This window comes from Xiphophorus hellerii, chromosome 24 (assembly GCF_003331165.1).
Source record: "Xiphophorus hellerii strain 12219 chromosome 24, Xiphophorus_hellerii-4.1, whole genome shotgun sequence".
NCBI classification, from domain to species: Eukaryota; Metazoa; Chordata; class Actinopteri; order Cyprinodontiformes; family Poeciliidae; genus Xiphophorus; species Xiphophorus hellerii.
This window is the reverse complement of record NC_045695.1, coordinates 16,059,891-16,085,739: the sequence shown is the minus strand read 5'-3', so window position 1 is coordinate 16,085,739 and position 25,849 is coordinate 16,059,891. Positions and strand designations below refer to the sequence as shown.

General features: G+C 41.4%; 2 protein-coding genes across 4 annotated transcripts in view; one reads left to right on the top strand and one right to left on the bottom strand.

Moving 5' to 3' along the window:
* Nucleotides 1-1,128: 1,128 nt before the first annotated feature.
* The window catches only part of LOC116715650 (NLR family CARD domain-containing protein 3-like), a 30,867-nt gene continuing 6,146 nt past the window's right edge, over nucleotides 1,129-25,849 (bottom strand). For all 3 annotated transcript variants that reach the window (XM_032556204.1, XM_032556202.1, XM_032556203.1), the window contains exon 7: nucleotides 1,129-2,873. In XM_032556204.1, the coding sequence (XP_032412095.1) occupies nucleotides 1,129-2,873 (1,745 nt within the window). The remainder of the gene's footprint in view (nucleotides 2,874-25,849) is intronic.
* LOC116715706 (uncharacterized) lies at nucleotides 4,562-12,179 on the top strand. Its single transcript, XM_032556329.1, has 2 exons — nucleotides 4,562-5,682; nucleotides 10,767-12,179. The coding sequence occupies exon 1, from the start codon at nucleotides 4,563-4,565 to the stop codon at nucleotides 5,307-5,309; it is 747 nt and encodes a 248-aa protein (XP_032412220.1). The 5' UTR covers nucleotide 4,562; the 3' UTR covers nucleotides 5,310-5,682; nucleotides 10,767-12,179.

The following is a 25,849-nucleotide window of genomic DNA, read 5'->3' as shown; positions in this document are numbered from 1 at the left end:
ATAGAAATTTTAAAGAGGTGTTGAGAAAAAATGATTCAAGTTTCATGGAGGTATTTCTAACACTAATTAAACCCAGATCAGACAGCAGAATTATCTCTAAGTTATACAATGCCATGCAGCTATCTAAACATGAGAATACAGAATACATAAAGAGGAAATGGGAAAAGGAAATTAAGGTAATAATCTCACAAGAAGGCTGGGAAGAAATATGTCAACTTCAGTGGGTCTCAACTGGATCAAACACATGGTGGGAGTTTTGTTGGAAAAACGTCGCACGATTTTTTGTTCCACCCATTCAGAGACGATATGAAAACAACGGGGACGCCTGCTGGAGACTCTGCGGGTCTAAAGGAGCCAAACCACTTCCATGTTTTTTGGGACTGCCAAGTAATAAAACCATATTGGGAAGAGCTCCACAAACATATTGAAAATATATTCAATGTAAAAATTTCATTCAAATGTGAAACGTTGTACTTGGGCAACCTACAGTTGGACACATGGACCAACCAAGACAAAAAACTTCTAGCTATACTGGCAGCCAGTAAGAAATACATCACAAGGAAATGGCTAAAACCAGACCCACCCACCATCGATGAATGGATTGAAATTGTTTATCAGATTTATGTTATGGAAAAGATTTCTTTCTCCCTCCAAGTTGAAAAAGGAAAGTTTTATAAGATCTGGACCAATTGGACTGTGTATGTAAAACCAATTAGATCCGACTTCATTTGATTGTTCTTGTGAACTATGTGCCCTTGTATGTTATTGTGTTTTTTTTTATTGCTCGAGATGGTGCATTCCCCGTTATTGTTCAATTCTGTTCATTTTTGTTATTGTTCACAACTAAAATTAGTAATAGTCTGTAGAAGAAAATACCAGAGAGGCAGTATGGACAAAATCACTTGGATTCTCAGGTTGTATATTTATGTATGATCTTAAATGGGTAAAGCTGTAATTAACGAATGTGATGGAAATCTGTCTTTCTAAATAAAAAAAATAATTACAAAAAAAAAATAGTCCAATGGATGAAGGAAGTAGTTAAAGACCAAAAACATCCAGAAGCAGAAGAAGAAGAAACAGGAGGACAATAGAGCTGAATCAGCATTCACACAATGAAAACATCTGGACTCACCGAGCCTTTCTGCAGTTCCTCACAGCTGGAACCAGTCTCCGTCGTCCATCTGATGATGTGTTGTACTTCTTCAGGTCCAACTCATCCAGAACCTCTGATACCTGCAGCATGAAGGCCAGAGCTGAACAGTCAGTCTCTGAGAGCTCCTTCCCTGAATCCAGCAGCCGTTGGATCTCCTGATAAAATGAGACGTCGTTCATCTCCACCAGACAGTAGAAGATGTTGATGCTTCTGTCAGGAGAGATTTCATCAGTGTTCATCTCCTTCAGGTTGGTGATGATTCTCTGGATGGTTTCTGGACTGTCCTCTGTCTGACCCAGCAGATCTTCTAAGACTCTCTGGTTGGACTCCACAGTGAGACCATGAAGGAAGCGGACAAACAGGTCCAGGTGGCCATTTTCACTGCGGAGGGATTTCTCCATGACTTTCTCCATGAACTCATCTAGAGATGTTTCTCTGTATTCTTCTCCCAGAAACGTCTTGATGACCTCTGACTTCCTGCTGGTGAAACAGTGGAGCATGTAGACTGCAGCCAGAAACTCCTGGACGCTCAGATGAACAAAGGAGTAGACGGAGATGTCGCACGTCCCTCTCTCTCTTTTAAACATCTCAGTGAACACTCCTGAGAACAACGCAGCATCTTTGATGTTGATGCCGCACTTTTTGAGCTCTTTGTCATAGAAGATCAGGTTTCCCTCCAGCAGCTGCTCAAAAGCCAGTTTTCCTAGAGACTCAATCAGCTTCCTGTTCTCTGGATCTTCATCAGCTTTTCCAAAATACTTTTCCTCCTTGATTTTGAGTTGAACCTCCAGGAACTCTATGTACATCTCAGTCAGAGTCTTGGGCAGCTCTCCTCCCTCTCTGGTCTTCATCACATCCTCCAGAACTTTAGCAGTGATCCAGCAGAAAACTGGGATGTGACACATGATGTGGAGAGTTCGTGATGTCTTGATGTGGGAGATGATCCTGCTGGCCTTCTCTTCATCATCTCTGAATCTCTTCATGAAGTACTCCTCCTTCTGGGGGTCAGTGAACCCTCTGACCTCTGTTACCATGTCGGTGAACTCAGCAGGGATCTGATTGGCTGCTGCAGGTCGTGTGGTTATCCAGAGGAGAGCAGAGGGAAGCAGTGTCCCCTTGATGAGGTTTGTCACCAGAATATCCACTGAGCTGGACTCTGTAACATCAGTCAGGATCGGATTGTTGTTGAAATCCAGAGGAAGTCGACTCTCATCCAGACCATCAAAGATGAACAGAACCTGGAACGTTTCAAAGCTGCTGATTTCTTTGGTTTTAGAAAATAATTTATGAATCAATTCTAATAAGTTGAACTTTTCTTCTTTCAACATATTCAGCTCTCTGAAAGTGAATGGAAATATGAAATCAATGTTCTGGTTGGTTTTGCCTTCAGCCCAGTCCAGAGTGAACTTCTGTGTTAACAGTGTTTTCCCAATGCCAGCCACTCCCATGGTCATCACTGTTCTGATTGGTTCATCTCTTCCAGGTGGGACTTTAAAGATGTCTTCTTGTCTGATTGTTTCTTGTTTCCTGGATGCTGTTTCAATGTGTCTGACCTCATGTTCCTGGTTGACCTCTCTAGTTAACCCCTCTGTGATGTGGAGCTCTGGGTAGATCTGGTTCAGAACGGTTTGATTTCCAGGTTCAGCGACGCCTTCAAAGAGACTCTGGAACTTCTTCTTCAGAAACTCTTTAAGGTCAGGCTGATACAGACCAACAATATCTGAAGAAAGAAAGAAAAACAAACAAAATAAAAACAATTTGCAATATTCTATCAAGTAACTGGAATAATAAAGTGGCCAGTTTGGTTCTTCTTCATAAACTTCTATGAAGGAAACATAATTCAATAATTAGAGAAAACTCAATGAAAGTTATTCCAACATCAGTCTCAGGGCCGGCCCAAGGCGTAAGCAAACTAAGCAGCCTCTTAGGGCCCCAGAGCCACCAAGGGGCCCCATAAGTGGAGCTGAATTTTTTAAATAATTTCTATGTCATCACAATAACAAAAACACCCAATTTCATAAAGAAGTGATTTGTTTTTACAATATATTTGATAATGTAAGTAGAAATAATTATTTTATGGACAAAAAGAAAAACAAATTGCTCTTGGTTCCCCTTGGTGCCGCGGTAGGTACCGCAGCTTCACCGGTATCATGAGCTGCAACATGCAGAGGGGATCCAAACGTCCAAAGCTCCGGTCAGAAGATAAGTTGGCAAAACAATGTCTCAAAAAAGGACTTATCCTTCAGGGAGAAATAAAAGAGGAATAATAGAAAAAAAACAAGATAAAGGTTTGTTTATATGTTTTTTGATAATGTAATGTTTATAAAAGAGATTTGTGAAGCTGCTAATAGAAAATTAGCTTGATAACGACCTGGAACGGTTCAGTTCAACAGCCAAACATTGAAGCTGAGTCTAAACTTGAAATAAGTTGATTCTCCTGCTTTTCTCTGTATATTTCTGAGGATTTTTGGCTTCAAAAAGTCGTGTTTGATAACGTTTGATAAGAATAATTAAAACTTCTCAATGTTTGATATTGTCTAGCAAAATGTTTTCCATCAGGCTACATGGCTGCTGCATTAATGTATCAATAAGCTGCTCTAAGCTTTAGCTGGTGATATGTTGTTTGCTGCTGATTATAATCATTTTGTGGCTAAAAACAAACAATATTTTTACATCAACTTCCAAGTTATGTGAAACTTCAGTTAAAATCATTTGGAGGCTCAGAATCAACCTGGTACTGGTACCGGTCCACATTCTCAGGGGAGAAAGACTCACCTGGTGTAAATTAAATTTTTAGCTATTGGAGTTATGCTTAAGACAGGGGTCGGCAACCAATGGCTCCGGAGCCACGTGTGGCTCTTTCATCCTTCTGTTGTGGCTCCCAGTGACTTTGGGAAATAGAATATTTTATTAAAATTAAATCATTAAAAAAATTATAAATTAAAATCATTTAAAAATAAAATTCTAGAACAGCGATGGCGCTGAGGTGAGCAGACGCATTGAACCAGAGCTCCCAACTCGGTCGTCTAATTCCCCCTTGCCAGAGCTGAATTAACCCTCTAAAATCAATTATTTTATGATGAAAAGGGGAAAGGCATCAAAAAGTAACGGTAAATCAAAACAAACAGACGAGAGAACTTTTAAAACACTGTTTGACGAAGGCGAATCTGAGCAGCACGTGGCTATGGAAGGGCTTCAGGCTAGCATCGGAGCTATCCACAAAGAGATCGTAGCTATCCGTGCAGACATGAAGGAAGAGCTGAGCTGCTTTCGTGACGACTTCTCCGCCGACATGAAGAGAGATTTAAGACGTTTTCAAGAAGAGATTAATGGAAGACTAAACGAAATCGTGTCGGACATAAAAGAGAACCAGAAGAGAACGAAGGAGTCGTTAAAACGTGTGGCAGAAATGGAGGAGTGGACCGCGGCGGCGAAAGAGGTGCTGTCTCAAACTATAAGCAACCAAGATCAAATTCAAGCCAAACTGACTGATTTAGAAGCACGCTCACGCAGAAACAACATCCGTGTGTACGGGATTCCGGAGGACACAGAGGGAGACAATTTGTTGGAGTTTATGGACGGTTTCATTAAGGCAGAGCTGTCACTCCAGGATACAGATCTAGCTATACAACGCTGCCACCGGGCTCTGGGTCCCAAACCGCCGCAGAATGCGAGCCCCCGCTCCGTGGTGATCGCCTTTCTGGCATTCAGAACCAGGGATTTGGTGCTTCGTGCCGCGTGGAAGAAAAGAGAGGTACACCTCAACCAGCAGCGGGTTTATTTCGACCAAGACTACCCGACAGAGACCCAAAAGAAGAGGAAAGCTTACGCCCCTATCAGAAAACTTCTGAAAGAAAAAGGTCTCCGTTTCCAAACCCCGCAGCCAGCGAAGCTCCGAGTGTTTTTTGACGGTGGCCCGGTCACGTATAGCAGCGCGGCGGAGGCCATGAAGGACCTGCAGAAGAGAGGTCTCGCTCCCGACGGCAATAGCAACGAAGGTTATCCCACGGCAGCGCCGATGGAGAAACTGGACAGACTGTCCTGGGTGATGGCGGAGGCCAAACGACGGAGCTCCGATGCACACGGAGAGAGAGCACGGAAAAAACTCAGCGGATTTCGCCATGAGGCTGGAGACGCTGCCGCTTCTCCAAGTTAAGCGCCGCTCGGTAAAACTCATGCGGTAAGATGAGCAATCAGTGATCTGATCCAGCGTGTGGACTAAGAACTGAATATTTCTGTAATAGAGACACTGTCGGACATAATATCCCTTCATTCAATCTTCGCTAATGTTAACTAGAAATACGTTACTGATAAAAAAAAAAAAAAAAAATAGATAACACACGACCGTAGTTTTGGGAGCCGGTTTAAAGGCTCTGATTGTGCACTGAGTTAAACTCATACCGAGCTATGTCAGTGTGGCCTAAGTGTATCTGATGGCTTCTTGGTGCAGAAATGAACGACAAGGAGCTCAATCTGGCATCAGTTGTTTTCTTTAATTCTCCACCTGCATTTCACACATGGGCACCGAGGTAAAGTCAGTCTCTGGCATGAAAGAAACTCCTCGACAGTGATCCTCATGGCTCTGAGGATTACCCATTGTCATGGTATGAGGGAAGACAGGAGAAGCTATCCGGTTGAAAAGCCGTGCTCTTTATTGTTGCTTCTAACATCAGGTAACAACATGAACTCCTTCTTATTCGAACTCGTTTCTGTCCTTTCCTAGGGCTCCCCCAGTGGTCAGGAAGTGTAACTACCGTTACTCTAGATGTACAACAGAAACTAATCTCGCGACATCTCCCTTCTTTTAAAGTTAAAGATTGCAAGATCGCAAAATCTGCAAGTTATTTCAATGTCTTAAAGGATAGTAAATAGTACATTCTCTAATACAATTAATTACTCCAATTAACTCAATCTTTAACTGTCACATTTCTTTCAACAAAGGCTTCTTGTTTTCAGAACTTTTTTTTTTCATAACAGCCTTAACAAATTCCATACAAAACAATACAGGACATCACAGGGGTAGACTGCCCTCAGCCCTGATAGGGATTATTATGCCCTTTTAAACCTTCTAGTCTCTGAATCTCAGAGGCAGCTTTATTTCGCGTCCCCTGGAAGTTGTCCTCACAGGAGTAGATGGTGGGAAGGAAGATTCTGAAGGAGGGCTCGCTACTGGCTGATTTGATGGCGGTTCAGATGAAATGGCCACCTCTGTAGCTGGGGATCTGCAGTTCTGTTGTGGCACTGCAGACTCAGCCAAATGCTGTGCTACAGGAATATCGGTCGCAGGAACCTCCTGAAGGTGACGTCTGTTGCGACGGGTCACGCTCCCGTTGGCCATTTCTACAAGATAGGATCTTGGCTCTTTGGACTTGCTGATGACTTTGGCAGGCGTTGTCCACCCTTTTTCCCCATCAAGTTTCACTCTCACATTTTGACCAGGGAGAAGGTCGGGAAGAGGGCGAGCTGAGTATCTGCGGTTGTAGAAGGATCTGTAAGAATCTTTAGCCTTGGCATCCTTTAAGTAAACTAGGTCTGGGTTGACTGCGCTTGGCATCAATGTTTTTTCCAGGACAGGAACAGTGGTGCGGATCTGTCGGCCAGTCATAAGTTGCGCTGGACTGTAACCTGTTGCCGCTACCGGTGTGGAGCGGTAACTCATAAGGGCTAAGCAGGGGTCAGGTTGTTTAAGCACGTGCTTAGCGGTCTGAACAGCCCTTTCTGCAGCTCCGTTAGATTGCGGGTAATGGGGGCTTGAGGTTATGTGAGTGAACCCATACCTCTGCTTGAATTCTTGGAACTCTGTCGACGTAAACTGTGTCCCATTGTCGCTGACAAGTTCTAGTGGGATGCCCCATCTCACAAACATGTGTTTGAGCTTGTTGATAACTTGAGTGCTGGAAGCGGTGGTGAGGGAAGCGATTTCAATGTCCCTGGAAAAATAATCAACAGCAACAAGATACGTCTTACCCTCAAGCACAAACAGGTCGACTCCAATTCTCTGCCATGGACCACTGGGCAGGGAAGTTGTCATCAGTGGTTCATGTCTCTGTGTAGGTTTGTGCTCTCTGCAAAAATCGCAGAACTTCACCTTGCTTGTAATCTGTGCACCAATCTTCGGCCACCACACTGTCAACTTCGCACGCTCACGACACTTGGTGAGGCCCTGGTGGCCTTCATGTAGTTGGTCTAAAACACCAGCTCGGAGTGCTGTTGGAACTACAATGCGGTCGTGATAAAGGACCAGCCCATCTAACTCTGATAGGTGACTTCTGACTGCATAGTATCTGTGCAGTAGTGAGCTCTCTGCCATATAGCGAGGCCACCCTTTTCTGATAAACATGATTACTTTTTGAAGTTCAGCATCAGTTCGTGTAGTCTGGCGGAGTTCCTCCAGCTTTGGTGACCTGATTGGCTTGCTAGCCACCATAGTGTTGACGTATGCCTTTACTTGTGTTTCAGTTTCTGGAGTAGAACTGTCTTCCAACGGATGTCTGGAGAGTGTGTCAGCGACTACGAGCTGTTTACCGGGAACATGTTCAGCAGTGACATTGAACCTCATAAGACGCATAAGTAGTCTCTGGCATCTTAGTGGTGTTTTGTCAAGATCATAAGAGTTGATCAGTGGTACCAGTGGCTTATGATCGGTTTGTAACCGGACGTGGCCCATCCCTTGTATGTAGCGAGCAAAACGTTCACAGGCCCAGACTGACGCCAGACACTCTTTTTCAATTTGTGAATACCTCTTCTCTGTATCCGTAAGTGTGCGTGAGCAAAAGGCAACAGGACGCAACTCCCCCTCATGGTCTTGTAACAGAGCAGCACCAAGGCCATAACTGCTGGCATCGGCGCTAACCACTGTCAGTTTGTTGGCGTCGTAGTAGCAAAGGGCTGGCGCAGCTATGAGCATTGCTTTGGCCTTGTTGAATGCTCGCTCCTGGGGTTCATCCCAAACCCATGCAGTCTCTTTCTTGAGCAGATTAGTCAGTGGGTACAACACTGTAGACAGACCTGGCAGGAATTTCCCCACATAGTTCACCAGCCCAAGCACCTGTCTCAGCTGCTCCACATTTGAAGGACAAGGCATTCTAGCAATAGCATCCACTTTGCTCTCATCAGGCTTTACACCGTCAGCACTAATGATGTGTCCGAAGAACTGCAGTTCAGTTTTCCCAAAGTGACACTTGGCCCTGTTCAACTTAAGACCGGACGCCTTGATCGTCCGCAAAACTGCATCGAGTCGGCGGTCATGTTGCTCTTTGGTAGATCCATAAACCAGAATATCGTCCATCACGACCACAGTCCCTTCCAGGTTTTTAAGTAGATTACTCATCAGTCGCTGGAAAATCTCAGGAGCAGATGTAATCCCGAATGGTAAGCGTTTGAAGCAAAACCGGCCCATTGGGGTAATGAATGTGGTCAGTCTTTGGCAGCTGGGGTCCAATGGAATTTGCCAAAACCCACTAGAGGCATCCAGAGTGGAGAAAATCTTGGCTCCCGCCAGTTTAGGTGTTATGTCATCTAATGTAGGTAAAATGTAGCGTTCCCGCTTAACGCCCTTGTTCAATCGTTTTAAATCTACACACACCCTAACTTCGTCCTTGTTGCGTTTTGGAACAGGCACCATTGGGGCACACCAATCTGTTGGTTCGGTGACCTCCTCAATGATCCCAAGATTTAGCATCCGCTTTAGTTCTTTCTCCACCTTTGGAAGGAGGGGAAAAGGGACTCGGCGTGGCGTACTGACGCTGTATGGAATTGCCTCTTCCGCCAGCTCAATTTGAACTGCCGCACAGTTCAGTATTCCTATTTCCCCGAACACGTCACTGGATAACAAATAGTCACCACTGATGGCATTGACTCGTTTGACCAGTCCCATTTGCTTTGCCACTGCTCTGCCTAATAGGTTACTGACAAACTGTCCTTTAATAACCGTAATCCAGTACTGGTATTTCTGACCGTTGTGTGTGGTGGTAGCGAGGAACGTGCCCACGCATCTGACTTTTCCACCTGGACTGTACACTGCTGATCTGGATTTATGCAGTTTTGGTTTTTTCTGCAGATTATTGAAAGTTGCGTCCGTCATGACTGTGGTATCAGCACCAGTGTCGATTTTAAAATTCACTGGGCTACCATTCACCAGCAGCTCTATGTCCCAGTCGATGTCTGAGTCTGACTCCTCGATGACATTTGACTTTGCTGCTGCCCTAAGGAACAGTTCACCAATAAAGAATGAATCCTCATCCACACATATAGCATTTTCAGCTCTGACTTGTTTTAGCATTTTAGTTTTACACACAGCCTCAAAATGTCCCATTTTGTTACACTTTCTGCATTTTTTATTTCGGGCAGGACAGTTTTCTTTTCTGTCGTGCATCCTATCGCATCTCTGACAGTTCTGTCTTTTCTCGCCATACGTCTGTGCTTGTTTCTGCCGTGGTTTCACGAAGCTCCTCCTTGTGCTGCTAAACTGTTTCTGTCTCACCTCATTCACTGTAGTTTCCAGGCGCTCCGCACTTTGCTGTTTCACTTGTTCACTCTGACGTGCTAGCTGGATGGCTCTCTCCAGAGTAAGGTCCGCTTCTAGTTGAAGTCTTTGAGAAACCTCTTTATCCATTATTCCAATAACGATCCGGTCCCGAATCTGCTCGTCTTTCCCCACGCCGAACTCGCAGTGCTGCGCGAGCTCATATAAGCTCCGCACGAAAGCTTCAACTGTCTCACCGGCCCTCTGGCTCCGTTTGTGAAAACAGGCGCGGTCGTGGATGACGTTTCTTTTCGGAACAAAGTGTTCGTCAAACTTCTGCATCACTAGGGCGAACTCATACTCTGGATGTGGCATATCCTCTGTTGCAGCAGGAAACACGAAAGAGCCGTAAATAGGTTCGGCATCCCTCCCCATGGAGTACAGGAGCGAATTTACCTGCACCTCGCTGCTCTCCCTGTCGAGTTTCGACGCAACTCTGAAGCGGGAGAATCTCTGCCGCCATGTCAGCCACTCCGCAGGCTGCGTAAAGTCAAACGGCTCCGGAGGTCCAAACTTTGCCATTGTGCTCTCTCTGTAGGCGTTTAAGTCCTTAATTCTGACACCATGTCATGGTATGAGGGAAGACAGGAGAAGCTATCCGGTTGAAAAGCCGTGCTCTTTATTGTTGCTTCTAACATCAGGTAACAACATGAACTCCTTCTTATTCGAACTCGTTTCTGTCCTTTCCTAGGGCTCCCCCAGTGGTCAGGAAGTGTAACTACCGTTACTCTAGATGTACAACAGAAACTAATCTCGCGACACCCATCATACAGTAACCAAAATAAAATCATTGAAAATTACAGTGATCGTATAGTGGATTTGGTTTACATCAAAGGAACAACCAGTGAGTGTCCTTTTTAAAGAAGGTAACACAATGAATTAAAATGCTCTGAAAAATAAAATAAAATGCTGAGATTTAATTTACTAGATGTCATTTTTATATTTTAGCTTATACAAACTTGCATCTTGGGACAATGCAAAAACATTAACCATATCTATATAAAACTATTAATATAAAACTGCCTTATATTAGCCATCTGCTACAGAGATTTAGTAAAACATACCTGCATTTCACACATGGGCACCAAGGTAAAGTCAGTCTCTGGCATGAAAGAAACTCCTGCAAGGAGGAGCCATAATGTTAATGTGTGGGAAATTCCCGCCACACTTTCTCACGAACTAAACATTTCTATAACGCAACAAAAACAATATAATAGCAAAGCTAACATAACATGGATTAAACATATTTCAATAATATGCAAAAACGAAAACCATAAACATCTTTTATAAATAATGTTTCTTTATCACATCGCAGAGACACGTTACCTTGACAGTGGTCCTCATGGCTCTGAGGATTACCCATAATACCCCGCTCTTTCTAGGGTGAATGCAATACCCCGTTTTACCAGCAGATGGTGCATTTTAGCAGGATTTAACCTGAACCATTTTAACTATGTTACATCAGTTTGCACCGGAGAGACCCCCCATGGAAAGAGCCTCATGGGGATTTTTCTCTCCACCCAGGACTCCTTAATGAGTCATTTTGTTTTGGAAGTCGTTCCTTTAGTATGTTTTCAAGTTTCAGGTTCCTTGTTTTTGATTTTTACAAATGTTTTATTGTTAAGGTCACCTTGGATGTGTAAGTTAGAGGGATTTATCCATTTAAAGATTTATGCTCCAACAGCAATATAAATTTATAACTATTAATGTGCACGGGTTACAGAATCCAATTAAAAGAGGAAAGCTCATAGCTAAGATGAAGAGAGAACAGCAACAAATTATCTTCTGGCAAGAAACCCATTTAACAAAACAGAATCATGAAAAATTTTAAAAAATGGGGTTTAAAAAGACATTTTATTCCTCCCACTCAAATGGAAACACTAGGGGCGTGGCAATATTAATTGCAAATAATGTGGACTTCCAGGTATCCAAACAAATTACAGACAAAGAAGGCCGTTTCGTTTTGGTGAGGGGAACACTAGACTCAAACAAAGTAACTTTATTTAACATATACAGGCCTCCTCCAGGACATGACAAAACATTTATTGATAAAATATTTGATCTTATATTGACTGAAACATCTGGCGTGTTGGTATGTGGAGGGGACTGGAATGCACAACTGGATCCTTCCCTGGATTCTTCAAACCCTTTAAAAAAAATCAACTCAGAATCCCTGTATATAAACAAAATGATTAAAAGGATTGGCTTATTGGATGTCTGGAGGGAATGCCATCCGTTGGCTAAAGAGTTCACCTTTTTCTCCCACCCTCATGGCGTTTACTCAAGAATTGATTATTTTTTCCTATTTAGAGCAGACAGATACAGGGTCCTAGACTGTACTATTGGCACTAGGGATGTGTCGGATCACTCTGGGGTATACTTGAAACTACATTTAGACTCTCACCCTAAGACAACAATATGGAGACTTAACACAGCTCTGTTGAACGATAACAAATTTGAGGAATTCATTAACAAGGAATTTACAGAATATGTTGAATTTAATAACAGCGAAGAAATGTAACAGCGAAGAAATGTCTCCAAGTATATTATGGGATGCGGCAAAAGCAGTACTGCGTGGAAAAATTATAATGTGGGCATCAAGGAAGAAAAAAGAAAAATCTGAGCAATTCAATGACCTGACTAAACAACTAAACATTTTAGAGCAGAAACATATTGAAACCAAAGACCCTGCTCTGCTACAGCAAATAGCTGCAGTAAAAGTAGACCTAAATCGGAAGCTCAACGACAAAGTGATACTTAATCTCAAATATATTAAACAAACTTAATATGAAAATGGACCCCGAGCGAAAAAAATATTAGCCTGGCGACTAAAACAACAACAACTTGACAGATCCATCTTTAAAATTAGAAACCCCATTTCCAACCAGATGTGTTTCTCCCCAGATGAAATACATAAATCATTTGAAATATACTACAGGAACTTATATAGTCAACCCGAATTAATTGAGCTACCCTCAGTAAAACAGTTTCTAGATTCTTTGGATCTCCCCTCAATTGGCAATGAGCAAAATAAGTGGTTATCTGCAGATATAACACCAGCAGAGGTCGATAAAGCCATCTCAAAATTGAAAGCAAGTAAGTCACCAGGAGGAGACGGATTACCAGCTGAATGGTATAAAATCTTTAGGAGATCTATAACACCTTTGCTGTTAAAATGTTTTAATCATGTGCTTAAAGGAGGGGAGACTCCACCATCCTGGAAACAAGCGATAATATCTGTTATACCAAAACCAGGAAAGGATAAAAGTGAGTGTAGCTCATACCGGCCCATTTCAGTCTTGAACATTGATTATAAAATATTCACTTCAATAATTGTTAGTAGACTAGAAAATATTATCCCCGAACTGATTGATACAGACCAGACAGGATTTATCAAAAATAGACGTACACAGGATAATGTGAGGCGAGCGTTACACTTATTCGACATCATGAACAGAAATAATTTGAAATCTTTAGCAATCAGTTTTGATGCTGAAAAAGCCTTTGACTCTGTACGATGGGAATACTTATATCTGGTTCTGCAGAGGTTTGGCTTTAATAATACAATCATAAATTGTTTAAAATCAATATACAGTTCGCCAGTAGCCCGGATCAAAATAAATGGAGGCCTTTCAGGCACAATTCCTCTGAAACGAGGATGCCGGCAAGGATGTCCTCTGAGCCCAATTCTCTTCGCACTTTTTATAGAGCCACTTGCCCAAAAAATTAGGGAAGACCCAGAAATTAAGGGAATCATATTTAAGGGAAAAGAATACAAGTCATGTCTATACGCCGATGATGTCCTGGTGACCCTATCTGACCCAGATGCCAGTCTACCTAACCTCATGTCCTGCCTCTACCAATTTGGACTTTACTCAGGTTATAAATTAAATATTGGAAAAACTCAGACCCTGTGCTTTAACTACTCACCCAGAGAAGATATAAGTAATCGGTTTAAATTTAATTGGAAAACAAAAACCATGAAATATTTAGGTGTTAATATTACTAAAAATTTAATCAAAATATACAAGGCAAATTATGGTACTATAACTAATAAAGTTAAAAATAACCTGAACAAATGGGCTCCCCTGACGCTCGATTTGTACAACCGAATAGAAATCATAAAAATGATAATTTTACCTCAACTGTTGTTCCTTTTTCAATCTTTATCAATAGAAATTCCTATCAGGGCGTGCCGTGGTGGCGTAGGGGTTAGCGCGACCCACATTTGGAGGCCTCAAGTCCTCGACGCGGCTGTCGCGGGTTCGACTCCCGGACCCGGCGACATTTACCGCATGTCTTCCCCCCTCTCCCTCCCCCTTTCCTGTCAGCCTACTTCATGAAAAGGGACTCTAGAGCCCACAAAAAGACCCCCTGGAGGGGTTACAAAAAAAAAAAAAAAAAAAGAAATTCCTATCAAGCAATTTAACGAGTGGAATCGGATCATCTCCAGGTTTATATGGCAGAATAAGAAACCAAGGGTACGCTATAAAACGTTACAATTACCAAGAGATAAAGGAGGAATGTCACTCCCATGTCTGGAAAATTATTACAGAGCAGCACAACTGCAATTCGCGGTTTACTGGTGTGAAGAGGGTTATGAAGCAAAATGGAAAGAACTAGAATTAAGTCAAATTGACATCCCCCTGCAAGCTCTGCTGGGGGATAAACACCTCAAGACTATGTATGCAGATGAGTTGAGTGTTTCCACAAAAGTCCCTCTCAGCATCTGGTTTAGAGAGTTCCGAAACCCACTTTTAGAGAGGAAAACTAGATTATTAAGATGGATTGAACATGATAGGGATTTTGTGCCAGCACAACTTGACTCTACATTCAATCAACTAACCAGAAAAGGCATGACATCATACTGTGTGATTTCTTCTGGAACTGATCTGGAAAGTTTCCAACAACTGCAGGAAAAATTTGACCTTGACAAACGAGACTTTTTCAGATACCTGCAGCTCAGGCACCACTTTAATAAAAACATTAAAATATTGGAAAAAATGATCAGGACCTCATTAATATCTTTATTGATGCTTATAAAGGTAAATCTTATAAGAAGAGGCTGTCCAGACTATATGAGTGCTTAGAAAATAATAAAAAAACATCTACATTATATATTAAAAATACATGGGAAAAGGAGGCTAAAATAACGCTGACGGAGGACGAGTGGCTAAACATTTGCCAAACGAACTCCACCACCACCAGCTCAGGACACTGGAGGGAATTTTCATGGAAGAATATTGTTAGGTTTTTTATAACCCCCAAAAGAACATTTTCTCAGACCGGAAGAGCTGAATCTGGGCAATGTTGGAGACGATGTAACAATATAATGGCTGACAACTTTCATATTTTCTGGGACTGCCCATTGATTTATCCCTATTGGCTAAAGGTAGCCAAAGAGATAAAAGTAATTCTTGGTTTTGAAATAGAGCACAATTTTAAAATTATATATTTAAGTAATTTACCAATTGAACTCAACACTCAAGATAAGTACCTTCTGAAAATACTACTGATAGCAGGAAAGAAATCAATAACAAGAAAGTGGCTTAGTGGAAGCCCACCGACATTGTGTGACTGGTCAGCCACTGTAGAAGAAATACGTGAAATGGAAATGCTTACCTTCTCCATAAGACTCCAGGAAAACAAAATTCAAAAATATTGGTCGAAATGGTTAACTTACAGGAATGCGAAAGCAAGTTGAGTATCATTAATTAATTATTCGGGGTGGTAATTGAGGTTTGGCGCTGTAAAGTTTTGCAGGACTTGGTAACTATGCAAAGAAACTCTCTCCTGTTTGACTCTTCATGGATCTCTTCATACATTGTAACCTGTTCACCTGAAATCTGTCTGTAATTTAATTTTATTTTGTGTGTGTAGTATTGCTGTCCCCCTCCCTTGGTGACCTTTCAGTTCTGTATGCAGTTCATTGTACTTGTTGTGATTTTTTTTTAATTTTATTTTATTATTACTATTATTTCCTCTCCTTTTTTGTGTTGTGGCTGTATTTTGCCATGTATAAAAATCTGATCAAAAATAAAGTAAAAAAATAAAAAAATAAAAAATAAAATTCTAAATCTGAAGATTATGGTAAACTTGTAACATTAAAACCAAAAGTTTTGAACATTTTTAGCACCCAAAATATACGTCATGTCCGCCGATGCGCGACAGGCATTCCTGGCGAACCCCACATGTCTGGCAGCCTGCATTTTTTTAGCGCACTGATTTATTGACTTTTTGATCCTTGCCTGGAAGATACATCATGAATAAATCCAAGAAAAGGAAACATTCTGAAGATGGCAGAACATTTAATGCTACGTGGACAGATCATTTTGCTTTCACCGCTGATGAAACTGGTTCACCAGTCTGCTTAATATGTGGCGACAGACTGGCAAACAACAAGAAGTCAAATGTTGAAAGACATTTCGAGAGCAAACACTCTGTCTTTGCTAAAAAAATAACCCGAGGGAGAGGAGAGAAAAAAGGCCGTTTCTGAGCTGATGCGTTTGGCTGAAGCGAGCAGGAGTCACTTCAAGAAGTGGATTAAGACTCAAACTCCACTACATGTGCCAGTTTCGTGGCTACTCAGGAAATAATCAAGCATGGTAAGCCATTTACAGATGGAGATTATCTACAAATATAAATACATAACTATATATTGTTAAGTGAAATAGTCTTTTTTTTTTTAATTCAGGAGGACAGGTGATGGGACACAGAAGCAGACTCATTTTTTGGTTTGCTTGGTGCGTTCAGTGCCGGTGGATAATATTTGGATAAGTTTTGATTTTTATCTCCTGAATAAGAGGAGGACAGGTGACTGCATTCTGTTTCTGTTTCTCCTTCAGTGCGGGTTGGGTAAGTTTTGATTTTTATTTCTTAAATACAAAGACCCAAATAGACAGAAGGTATTTTGTTTGAAATTGAGCATCAACAAAGTGTAAAATGCGTTTTGTTACATGCAGAAATAAAATTTTGTGTTCTCTGCAGCAGTTCGTTGATTTCATAAACGCAACATAGTATCGATTTTTGTACATAGCATATAGGTTTTATATATATGACGTCAAAATGGGTTGTGGCTCCAAGTGCTTTCTTTTTATTGGGAGGCGGTCCCAAATGGCTCTTTGAGTAGAAAAGGTTGCCTGGCTTAAGAGAAATTAATTTAATCAAAGAAGGTCATGAATATGTGTGTAGGGCTGCACTGATTGCAGTTTTCTGGCCGGTTACCGATCTTTAAAAAACCTGACCTGCCGATTTTGATTTTGGCCGATACCGGGTTTTTTTTTGTCTGAAATTTTGCTAAATATAGGAAGAAAGTCAGTGAGTTTGCAACAGTGGGTTGAATATTGTTAACTGTAAAGGTCCTGGTGGGTCGGTCTGTCAATCAAACCTCTCACTGCAGAGCAGAAGAGGACAGAAGCTGATTTTTAAACCTTTGCTGACAAAAATAAGGTCAGGGAATAAGATGGGCTTCACTTGTAAGTATCGGCCAATCGCAATCCCCCAAAATTAAGGAAATTGGCCCCCAGAAATCAACTGGGCAATAAATGTATCCTATATTATTCATATATTCTAACTGTTGATTGCAGCCAGTCCACATTGTTAGCAGAAACAAATGGCCCCAAAACTAAATTTCGCTTAGGGCCCCATGGAGGCTTGGGCCGGCCCTGGTCAGTCTACAACGTCTGTAGTCTGTAGTCTAGTCTGTAATCTTCTTTTGTCAGCCACCAAAACCTTCAGGATGGAGCCCCATTGAGTGAACTGGAAACTCAGTCCCTGTCTGACTGTGAAGTGTCTGCAGGATTAGCAGCACATGATGCTTTGACCAAAGAGCAGGGTGGTTTTTGTGTTCAGCTAACAGTTATTTGGCAATCAATTTGATTGAATGGTTTCCACATACATAAATTCAAAGTTTTTAAATTATTTAACATTTAAATGTAAGATTTTAAGGAGCTGGCAAGTTTACTTCGAAAAAGTTAAACAAACAATTTTCATAGTTAGATTGTTTGGTTACCATAGCAACAATCTGATGTGTTTTTAACATCCGCCACAAAAACTGTTTTGGTTTCTGAATTTATGGAACAAGATTTTCAGATCTCCGCACAGCCGTGGGAAATAACTCTAAGTAAACAAAGCATCTGATAAGGTTTGATGGATCATATAACAGGAAAAATAATATAATAAAATAAAACCAGCGTGATGTGTGGCTCTGAGGCGAAGCTCCTTTACTGATGTTGCACAAGTTTTAGTAAAGTAGCTGCAGCAGCCGAACAGAAGCTGCTGGTCAGATGTGTGCTAATGCTATCTCTCCCTCAGTAATGTTTATAACATTAAAATACTTTAAACTGTTTTTGTGTTGCATAAAAATATAATGTCAACTGTTTCTAAGTTGATTTAAAGAGTTTGTGTTTGGTTAGAGTGAAACATTGTTGCTTTTATGAAGTTTGTCTGAGATTTTCCCTCCAAAATGTTTTTCTAGGACAGTGTACAGGATCTGCCTACGTTCTGCCCGCTGGCTGAATGTGTCCCCCTGCTGGAGATTATAGGTATGTGCTAAAAACACACTGTTACCTGTTGTGGTTTTATATCTTTTTATTTCAGGACTGCATTTTAGAATATGCCTCTTGTGCATCTTTTTACAATTTGAGTGACATTAATACTGTCTTAATATTAAATATACTCATTGTATTATTATCTTTGTTTATCTGGTGTTTAGTGAAATTTCTTTATTATATATTCATTTGGCTCATTATGCTGGGAATTATTTTGCATTTATTGATTACAGTGATATGATTTAACATTTTTCCTATTTGTTGCTGTTGACCTATATTCCCAGTAACAGACTGGTTTAAAACTATGGCCATATAGATGGTTGAAGTGGAAGCTGATACATGAAACTTCATGGTGTGTGAAAAGGTCAAAGGTTATGAGTTGTTTCCATCATGAGGTGAGGTCCCAGAGTTCTGCTGGGCTTCTGAAGGCGTCTCAGAGTCTGGAGGTCCGTATTCAGCAGAGATCCGCTCTATGGAGGCCGGAGACGATGCTGTGCTGCAGCTTGCAGAGATCTTGGTAAAGTGCAGCTTGATGAGCTGAACCTGCAGTAACCTCACTAAGACAATCAGCTGTTTGAGGTGAAACTGAACGTTGACAGCTGGTGATAACAGACTGATGGTTCCCTTCATCTGCAGCTGATCCACAACAGCGACTGATGCAGGAGGAAAACATGCAATGATGTTGATGAATGTTGTGATAAACCCTGCATTGCTTCCTCTTATTATGCATATTGCATTCATTGACATTGGGACTATAACAGAAGAGATAATTTTACATTTAGAGTTTTTGCCATCTTGGAAAATGTTTAATGCACTTAGCTTCCCCTAAACCAGTGCTTCTCAATTCCAGTCCTCAGTCCTGATGTTTTAGTGTCTTTATTTCAGAACAGCTGATAGAAAATGATTACATGAAATCTTCTGCAGTCATCAAATCCTGCAGAAGCCTGTTAATCATCACAGATTCAATCCAGGTGTGTGGCAGAAGGGGAACAACCTAAAACATGCGGGGCTGGAGGGCCTGAGGACCAGAATGAGAACCACTGCCCTAAACTAATGTTTCTTCAGTAAAGTTTGTCTGTGTTGCAGTTTTGGTTATTCATGCTCTTATTTTGAAGTGGCTAAAGAATGTTAAAGCAGTTCTGTTTCCTGTCTAGATATTTCGGGTTCTGAGCCTGCAGAATCAAGCGGAGGCCAATGCCAGGCTGATCAGCTGCTCCTAGCAGATCAGGGAACCCTGTTGTTTTCCCATTCATGTTTCCTTTTTCCTCATTTTTCTTCTTCTCTGAAACTCATATTGCAGCCTGAAATTTATTACAACTTTTATTTGTTATTCGGGTTCAGTACCCACACCACTCAGGGTTTCCCCCAGGGTATCATGGGCCTGGCAGCCCACCATGCTTTACATGCCCAGCCGCCAAGCTAGGCTTTGTGCGTTTTTGTTTTTATTAAAGAGAACAAAAATATTTTTGTTTAATATATACTGTATATTCTTAAATAAACCTGACTGCAAGTGTCTCTTCTGTGGTGAGCATTTTACTGGCAGGGCAGAATTATTCCTGAAAGAAAGATGCGTTTATAGTTTTTAATAGTAGATGAATTGAACAAGGAGCCACCAATCAGGCCGCTGGAGAAACTGCTTCACAAGGTGTCGCGGTTTGATCTCTGAACTTTACAGGTGGCTCATATAGGCTGACCTATATGGACATTTATATCAACCACCTGTGAGGATGAGAATCCGTGTTTCTTTTTGAACTTATCAAGGAAGAAGTCAAGTTTAAATCCATGGCTTTTGCTCTGTTCACGCAGCTCAATGTGAACCGTAAATGTTCACAGTGAGCTGCTCTGTGTTCACAGGTACATTTAGATCAGGGGTCACCAACCTTTCTGAGACTGGGAGCTACTTCACGGTTCCAGAGCAACACGAAGAGCTACTTGTTTGATAGACATAAATTTTCATGGCTCAGCCTTTATAACAATAGTATATATATGTATATATATGATTACATGCTGTCTGATCATATTAATGTTAGGGACTACTGACAATAGTTATCAGTAATAATTTATCATGGCAGATATGGTTAATTGCTATTATGTGATCAGAAGTTCTTAGTTCAGAGTTTTAAGTTTGATTCCCTTTTGGAGATTTTCTGTGTGATTCTAAATTTCCCACAAGTCACAGAGTTTGAATTGTTGCAGCAGCAGCTGCAGCTGAACAGCTGGACGTACTGGGAGATTTTCCTTTAAATAAAAAAAAGAAAAGAAAATTATTGTATTTTTTGTTATCAAACCCTCTTTACTATTAACAAAATTGTAGAGAGAAGAAAAAGTTCTTTTGTGCCAAAACATCTTGTATGTAGCAAACAGTGTGAGTCTGTGGGGGTCAAAGGGCAGCCAAAGCCTAAATCTGATTGGTCAGTTTGCTTTTTCTGTGAGCTAAAAATGATGAGTGGAGTTTGAACCTCGTTGTTCTAAGATCCTGAGCTTTTTACAGTGTGCAGTTCTGGCGGGTCGCCGGTTTATTAGCTTTTTTTGTGGTTTCGCAAACTTAAAAGCTGACGGGTCACCAGCTGGCTGACACCAGCAGCTGTCGAAAAAAAATGTCTGACAGAACAGAAGGTACAAAACTATCACTGCACCTGACCTGCAGGAGCACAACCACCTCTCCAACGCATCATGTGGCGTCGCACAAAAGCAGCACAAACCTAAACCACTAAAGCAGCGCAGCCTTTTTTTTTTTTTACACAAACGATGCTAAACAATAAAGACATGGAAGCGAAGCCTATAAACCCGTGAGATCCACGGAAAGAGGAGGATGTTGATTCCCAGGTTCAGGTGGAGTCAGACGTCCAAAGGAGGAGAAGGTGAAGCAACAATGTTTGCTTAATTTTTACTCTTCTGGGAAACGTTTCCACTAGATTAAATTGTTTAACTCGCAGTCTTAGCGCGACGCTCAGGAAGAACAGCAGATGTCAGCTAACAGGTGACCCATCAGCTCTCCAGTTCTGGAAACATCAAAGAAGCTCAGAAACTGACGACCCACCAGAACCACAACCGGGATCCAAACCGCTCTTAGAACTATGGGAGGTTCAAACTCCTGCCTAAAATTCACTTTTAGCTAACAGGAAAAGCTCCAAGCCACCAAATAAACAAACTGACCAATCAGATTTAAGCTTTGGCGTGCCCTTTGACCCCCACAGACTCAGACGTGGGCTACGTACAAGATGTTTTGACACATAAGATCTTTTTTTTCTCCACAATTTTGTTAATTGTAAAGAGAGTTTGATAATAAAACTTTCAGAAATTATTCTTTTCTTTTTTTACCTCAAGGAAAATCTTAAGGTATACAGAGCTGCTGCAGTCGTCCAGCTGCAGGCGCTGCTGCCCTCCGATAAAATCCTGCAGGCGTCTGCGCAGTTCTGAACTTTAACCGTAGAAAAGAGTTTTATGCATAAAGCAATTTATTTAAAAAAAAATTTTTATCATAAAAATTGTATCACATTTGTTTTTATATAAACAAATGTTATTAATTCAATGTAAATACATTAAATTAAATCATTTCTTTGGCAGTGCTCCCTAATGACAATGGTTATTTTTAGAACTTGCTCCGAGGGCGACAGGGTCCCCTCGGGCGGCAGGGTCCCCTCGGGCGGCAGGGTCCCCTCGGGCCCCGTGTTGGTGACCCCTGATTTAGAGCTTTGCGTTGAGCATGTGGTGAGAATGTGCAGCCTGTGTGTTTGCGTCTCAACATGCTGACTCTGTGTTTCTGCTCTGGTAAAGTTTCAGTTCCCGGTTAGCCGGTGCGTTATGACCAGCCCATTTATCGGTGCTGATTACCTTAATTTTGGGAGATCGGTAATCAGCCGATTTTTACATGTGAAGCCAATTTTATCCACCGATGTTATCAACCTCAAAAAAGTCTAAACATCAACCACTGTGCTTTTCTTTTCTCCTGTGAGAGGTTTGACTGACAAATCAGCCAACCAGGTCATATCTGCACTTTTACAGTTAACAATAATCACCCATTGTTGCCAATTTAGCAACTTTCTTGATAATATAGAGCAACATTTCAGAAAAAAAATGGTATCTGCCAAAATGGAAATCAGGCAACCAAAACAGTCTCTGTGGTGCTTAATAAAAACTCAATAGACACGAAATGGAAGAGCTACTAAAGCCACATAAATTAAATCTCCTGTTTGTCCCTCTACATCCAGCAGCAGAGATGCCTGTGCAGCGGGTCTAGCTCATCACGCAGGGCCGGTCCAAGGCTTTATGAGGCCTTGAGCAGAATCTGACTTAGGGGCCCCTCTTGCTGCAAAGAACATCAGCACCACTAACAACATTTCACCATGAATTTAGTGAAATCTGGGAGAGGGGGCCTAGTTTGGTTAACTTAGCAGTCAAAGGTAGTTGTAGTTTACTAAGATGCATTAATGAACATCTGAAACCCAAAGATTAATCTGAGAGCATCAGATTGTTGCTATAGTAACAAAACAATGTAACTATGAAGATTGTTCTTTGCATTTTCACAAAGTAAACTTGGCAGCTCCTTAAAATCTTAAATGTTACACAAGGAGGAGAGATGCTGATTCCTCTCCAGGTAACGTTCCAGGCGAGAGGCGGGGTCACCTGGACAGGTCAACAGTCTGTCGCAGGGCAACTCAGAGACAGACAGGACACACAACCATGCAGACACACACACACCTAGGGAGAATATAGAGAGACCAATTAACCTGACAGTCATGTTTTTGGACTGTGGAAGGAAGCCAATGATAGGTTTATTTTAGTTCCTAACTTGCAAAGAATCGACCAGAGACACAAATTACTTTTCTGCAGAAGAGGAGAGCTGAAAACAGACGCGGAGAACCGCTGTCAAACACTGTCTGGGATCAACTCTGCCAGATCTTTTGTCCGCACTGCTCTTTTATTAGAAAAATGAGGTTGGGCTTTTTCACATAGTCACACAAAGAATTTGACCAATGACCTTTACTACAGGATGTTCTGGAACCTTCTGTGGACATGCCCTTACAAGGGCATGAGGCTGACCGCAACCAATCAGCCCCACAGAAAGCTGACAATACAGGAATGTGCAAATGTCTCTAGCCTCCAGGCAAACATCCTAAAAATAGTTAATAGTGTATCACAGAAGAAAAGGAGTCAAGTAAACAACACACAAAATAATAATATGAAAACATAACTTTTCAAATAAACTCACAAGTAAATGAACTTAGATCATTTTTCTAACAGCCAGAGAACCCGCAGAGAACCCAGCATGCACAGGGAGAACATGCAAACTTCATGCGTAGGCCTGTCGCGATAAACGGTAAATCAATTAATTGTACGTAGGCCTGTCACGATAGCAAATTTTGCTCAACGATTAATTGTCTCAAAAATTATTGCGATAAACGATAATATTGTTTGAAGACCTTTTTACACTGATTTAATGGAAATGACGTAATTATGCATGTGATTTCCTGCCAAAGATAGATACACTTTATTTTCAAAAGAACACTTAACACTGGAACTGATAAACAAAATAAACAAAACAACCAAAAACAAAAATAAAATGGATTCTCAGTCTCCATTAACAAAAAACTCACTTGGAAAAAAAACAACTAAACAACATAAAGTAAAAGTGGAAATAAATTCTGCATTCAACCAAAAGAGTGCAGATTATGAAGTCTGTATATTATGTTGCCCTTCAGTAATAATTAGATTTAAATAGAGAAAATGGGCACATCGACTACCTGATGCAATAATTCACACTACATGATTTTTTGCTGCTATTTTTCCCCTTATGACAATCTTAAAACGTTGCTCTTTCTAAGATTGTGTGGTGTGTTATCGTAGATCGTCCTTGCCGCTCTGATCCAAATCAGGGTTTTCCCCGACTGGGATCGTTAACGCAGCCTGTTGAATGTGACAGGTAGCCAATCAGAAAGCGCAGATTCTCCTCCGTGTTTTCTGAGGGGAAATTACGGAGGGGAATCCCAAACAGCTGATACTGCGCAACCCGAAGTCCAGCGAACATTGGAGATAATATGTGGAAACAACATTAATGTTTATTCAACATGCAAAGAATATAGAAATGACAAGAGGAGGAGTTGGAGCGAAATTGCTACCGCAGTTGATAAACCCGGTAACTTTTCAGCTGTTCTTCGTTAACGTGACGTAAATAGGTTATAATGATTTTCATTCAGTCAGGACTTTACGCTGACACTAGCCACATGCATTGCAGGTAGATTGTAGTAAAGCATTGATTAATGCCTGGTTTTAAAATTAGTTCACTGGACTTGTAGCCATTATTTTGTGCCCATTGTTGGACACCACACGGCAGGAACGAACCCGATCGAACCGTAATACCTAGGATTTCTGTTGGCTAATGTGTGATCTGTCAGGTTTTGAAAATGGGCCGACAATCGGCCGACAGCTCTAAGATCGTGTAGTGTGCGCTGGGCTTTACACTAAGGAAATGAGGAAGGGAAGAGTCAGTGGAGAGCACCGGAGTTGAGCCTTTTTTCATTCGGTGTCATCAACAGAAAGAGAAAAAGGCCGGAAGAGACGATAATGCCGATAATTAAAATGACGTCGATAGTTTTAATTTATTGTACGATTAATTGATTTACCGTTTATCGCGACAGGCCTAATTGTACGATAAATTAAAACTATTGACGACCTTTTTAATTATCGGCATTATCGTCTCTTCCGACCTTTTTCTCTTTTTGTTGATGACACCGAATGAAAAAAGGCTCAACTCCAGTCCTCTCCACTGACCTCATTTCCTTAGTGTAAAGCCCAGCGCACACGACACGATCTTAGAGCTGTCGGCCGATTGTCGGCCCATTTTCAAAACCTGACAGACCCACACAGCCGATAGAGATCCTAGGTATAACGGTTCCATCGGGTTCGTTCCTGCCGTGTGGTGTCCAACAATGGGCTCAAAATAATGGCTACAAGTCCAGTGAACTAATTTTAAAACCAGGTATTAATCAATGCTTTACTACAATCTACCTGCAATGCATGTGGCTAGTGTCAGCGTAAAGTCCTGACTGAATGAAAATCATTAGAACCTATTTACGTCACGTTAACAAAGAACAGCTGAAAAGTTACCGGGTTTATCAACTGCGGTAGCAATTTCGCTCCAACTCCTCCTCTTGTCATTTCTATATTCTTTGCATGTTGAATAAACATTAATGTTGTTTCCACATATCATCTCCAATGTTCGCTGGACTTCGGGCTGTTTGGGATTCCCCTCAATTTCCCCTCAGAAAACATGGAGGATTGGCTACCTGTCACATTCAACAGGTTGCGTTAAGCTCCCAGTCGGGGAAAACCCTGATTTAGATCGGAGCGGCAACGACGATCTACCAAAGCACACCACACAATCCAGTGTGAGCCGCTGTTTTCTGCAGCTGGAGAATTTTATCAAAAAAGCAAAACAGACTCAATCTCAAAACGTTGAAAAAACTTTTTTTAAACAAAAATAAAATCCAGTCCACATGCTTCCTCATTCACAACATGTTTGCTGCTTCCAGGCTGCAGGAACGTCAGTTCTGATGGTTCTGACCCGTCTGGTGGTTCTGAACAGTAACTGGTGTCTCCAGCAGGGGACACTGTCCTAGTCAA

Excerpts from the sequence above, each read along its gene's own strand:
- LOC116715706 (XM_032556329.1), top strand. The coding sequence starts at position 4,563 with ATGGAGGAGTGGACCGCGGCGGCGAAAGAGGTGCTGTCTCAAACTATA.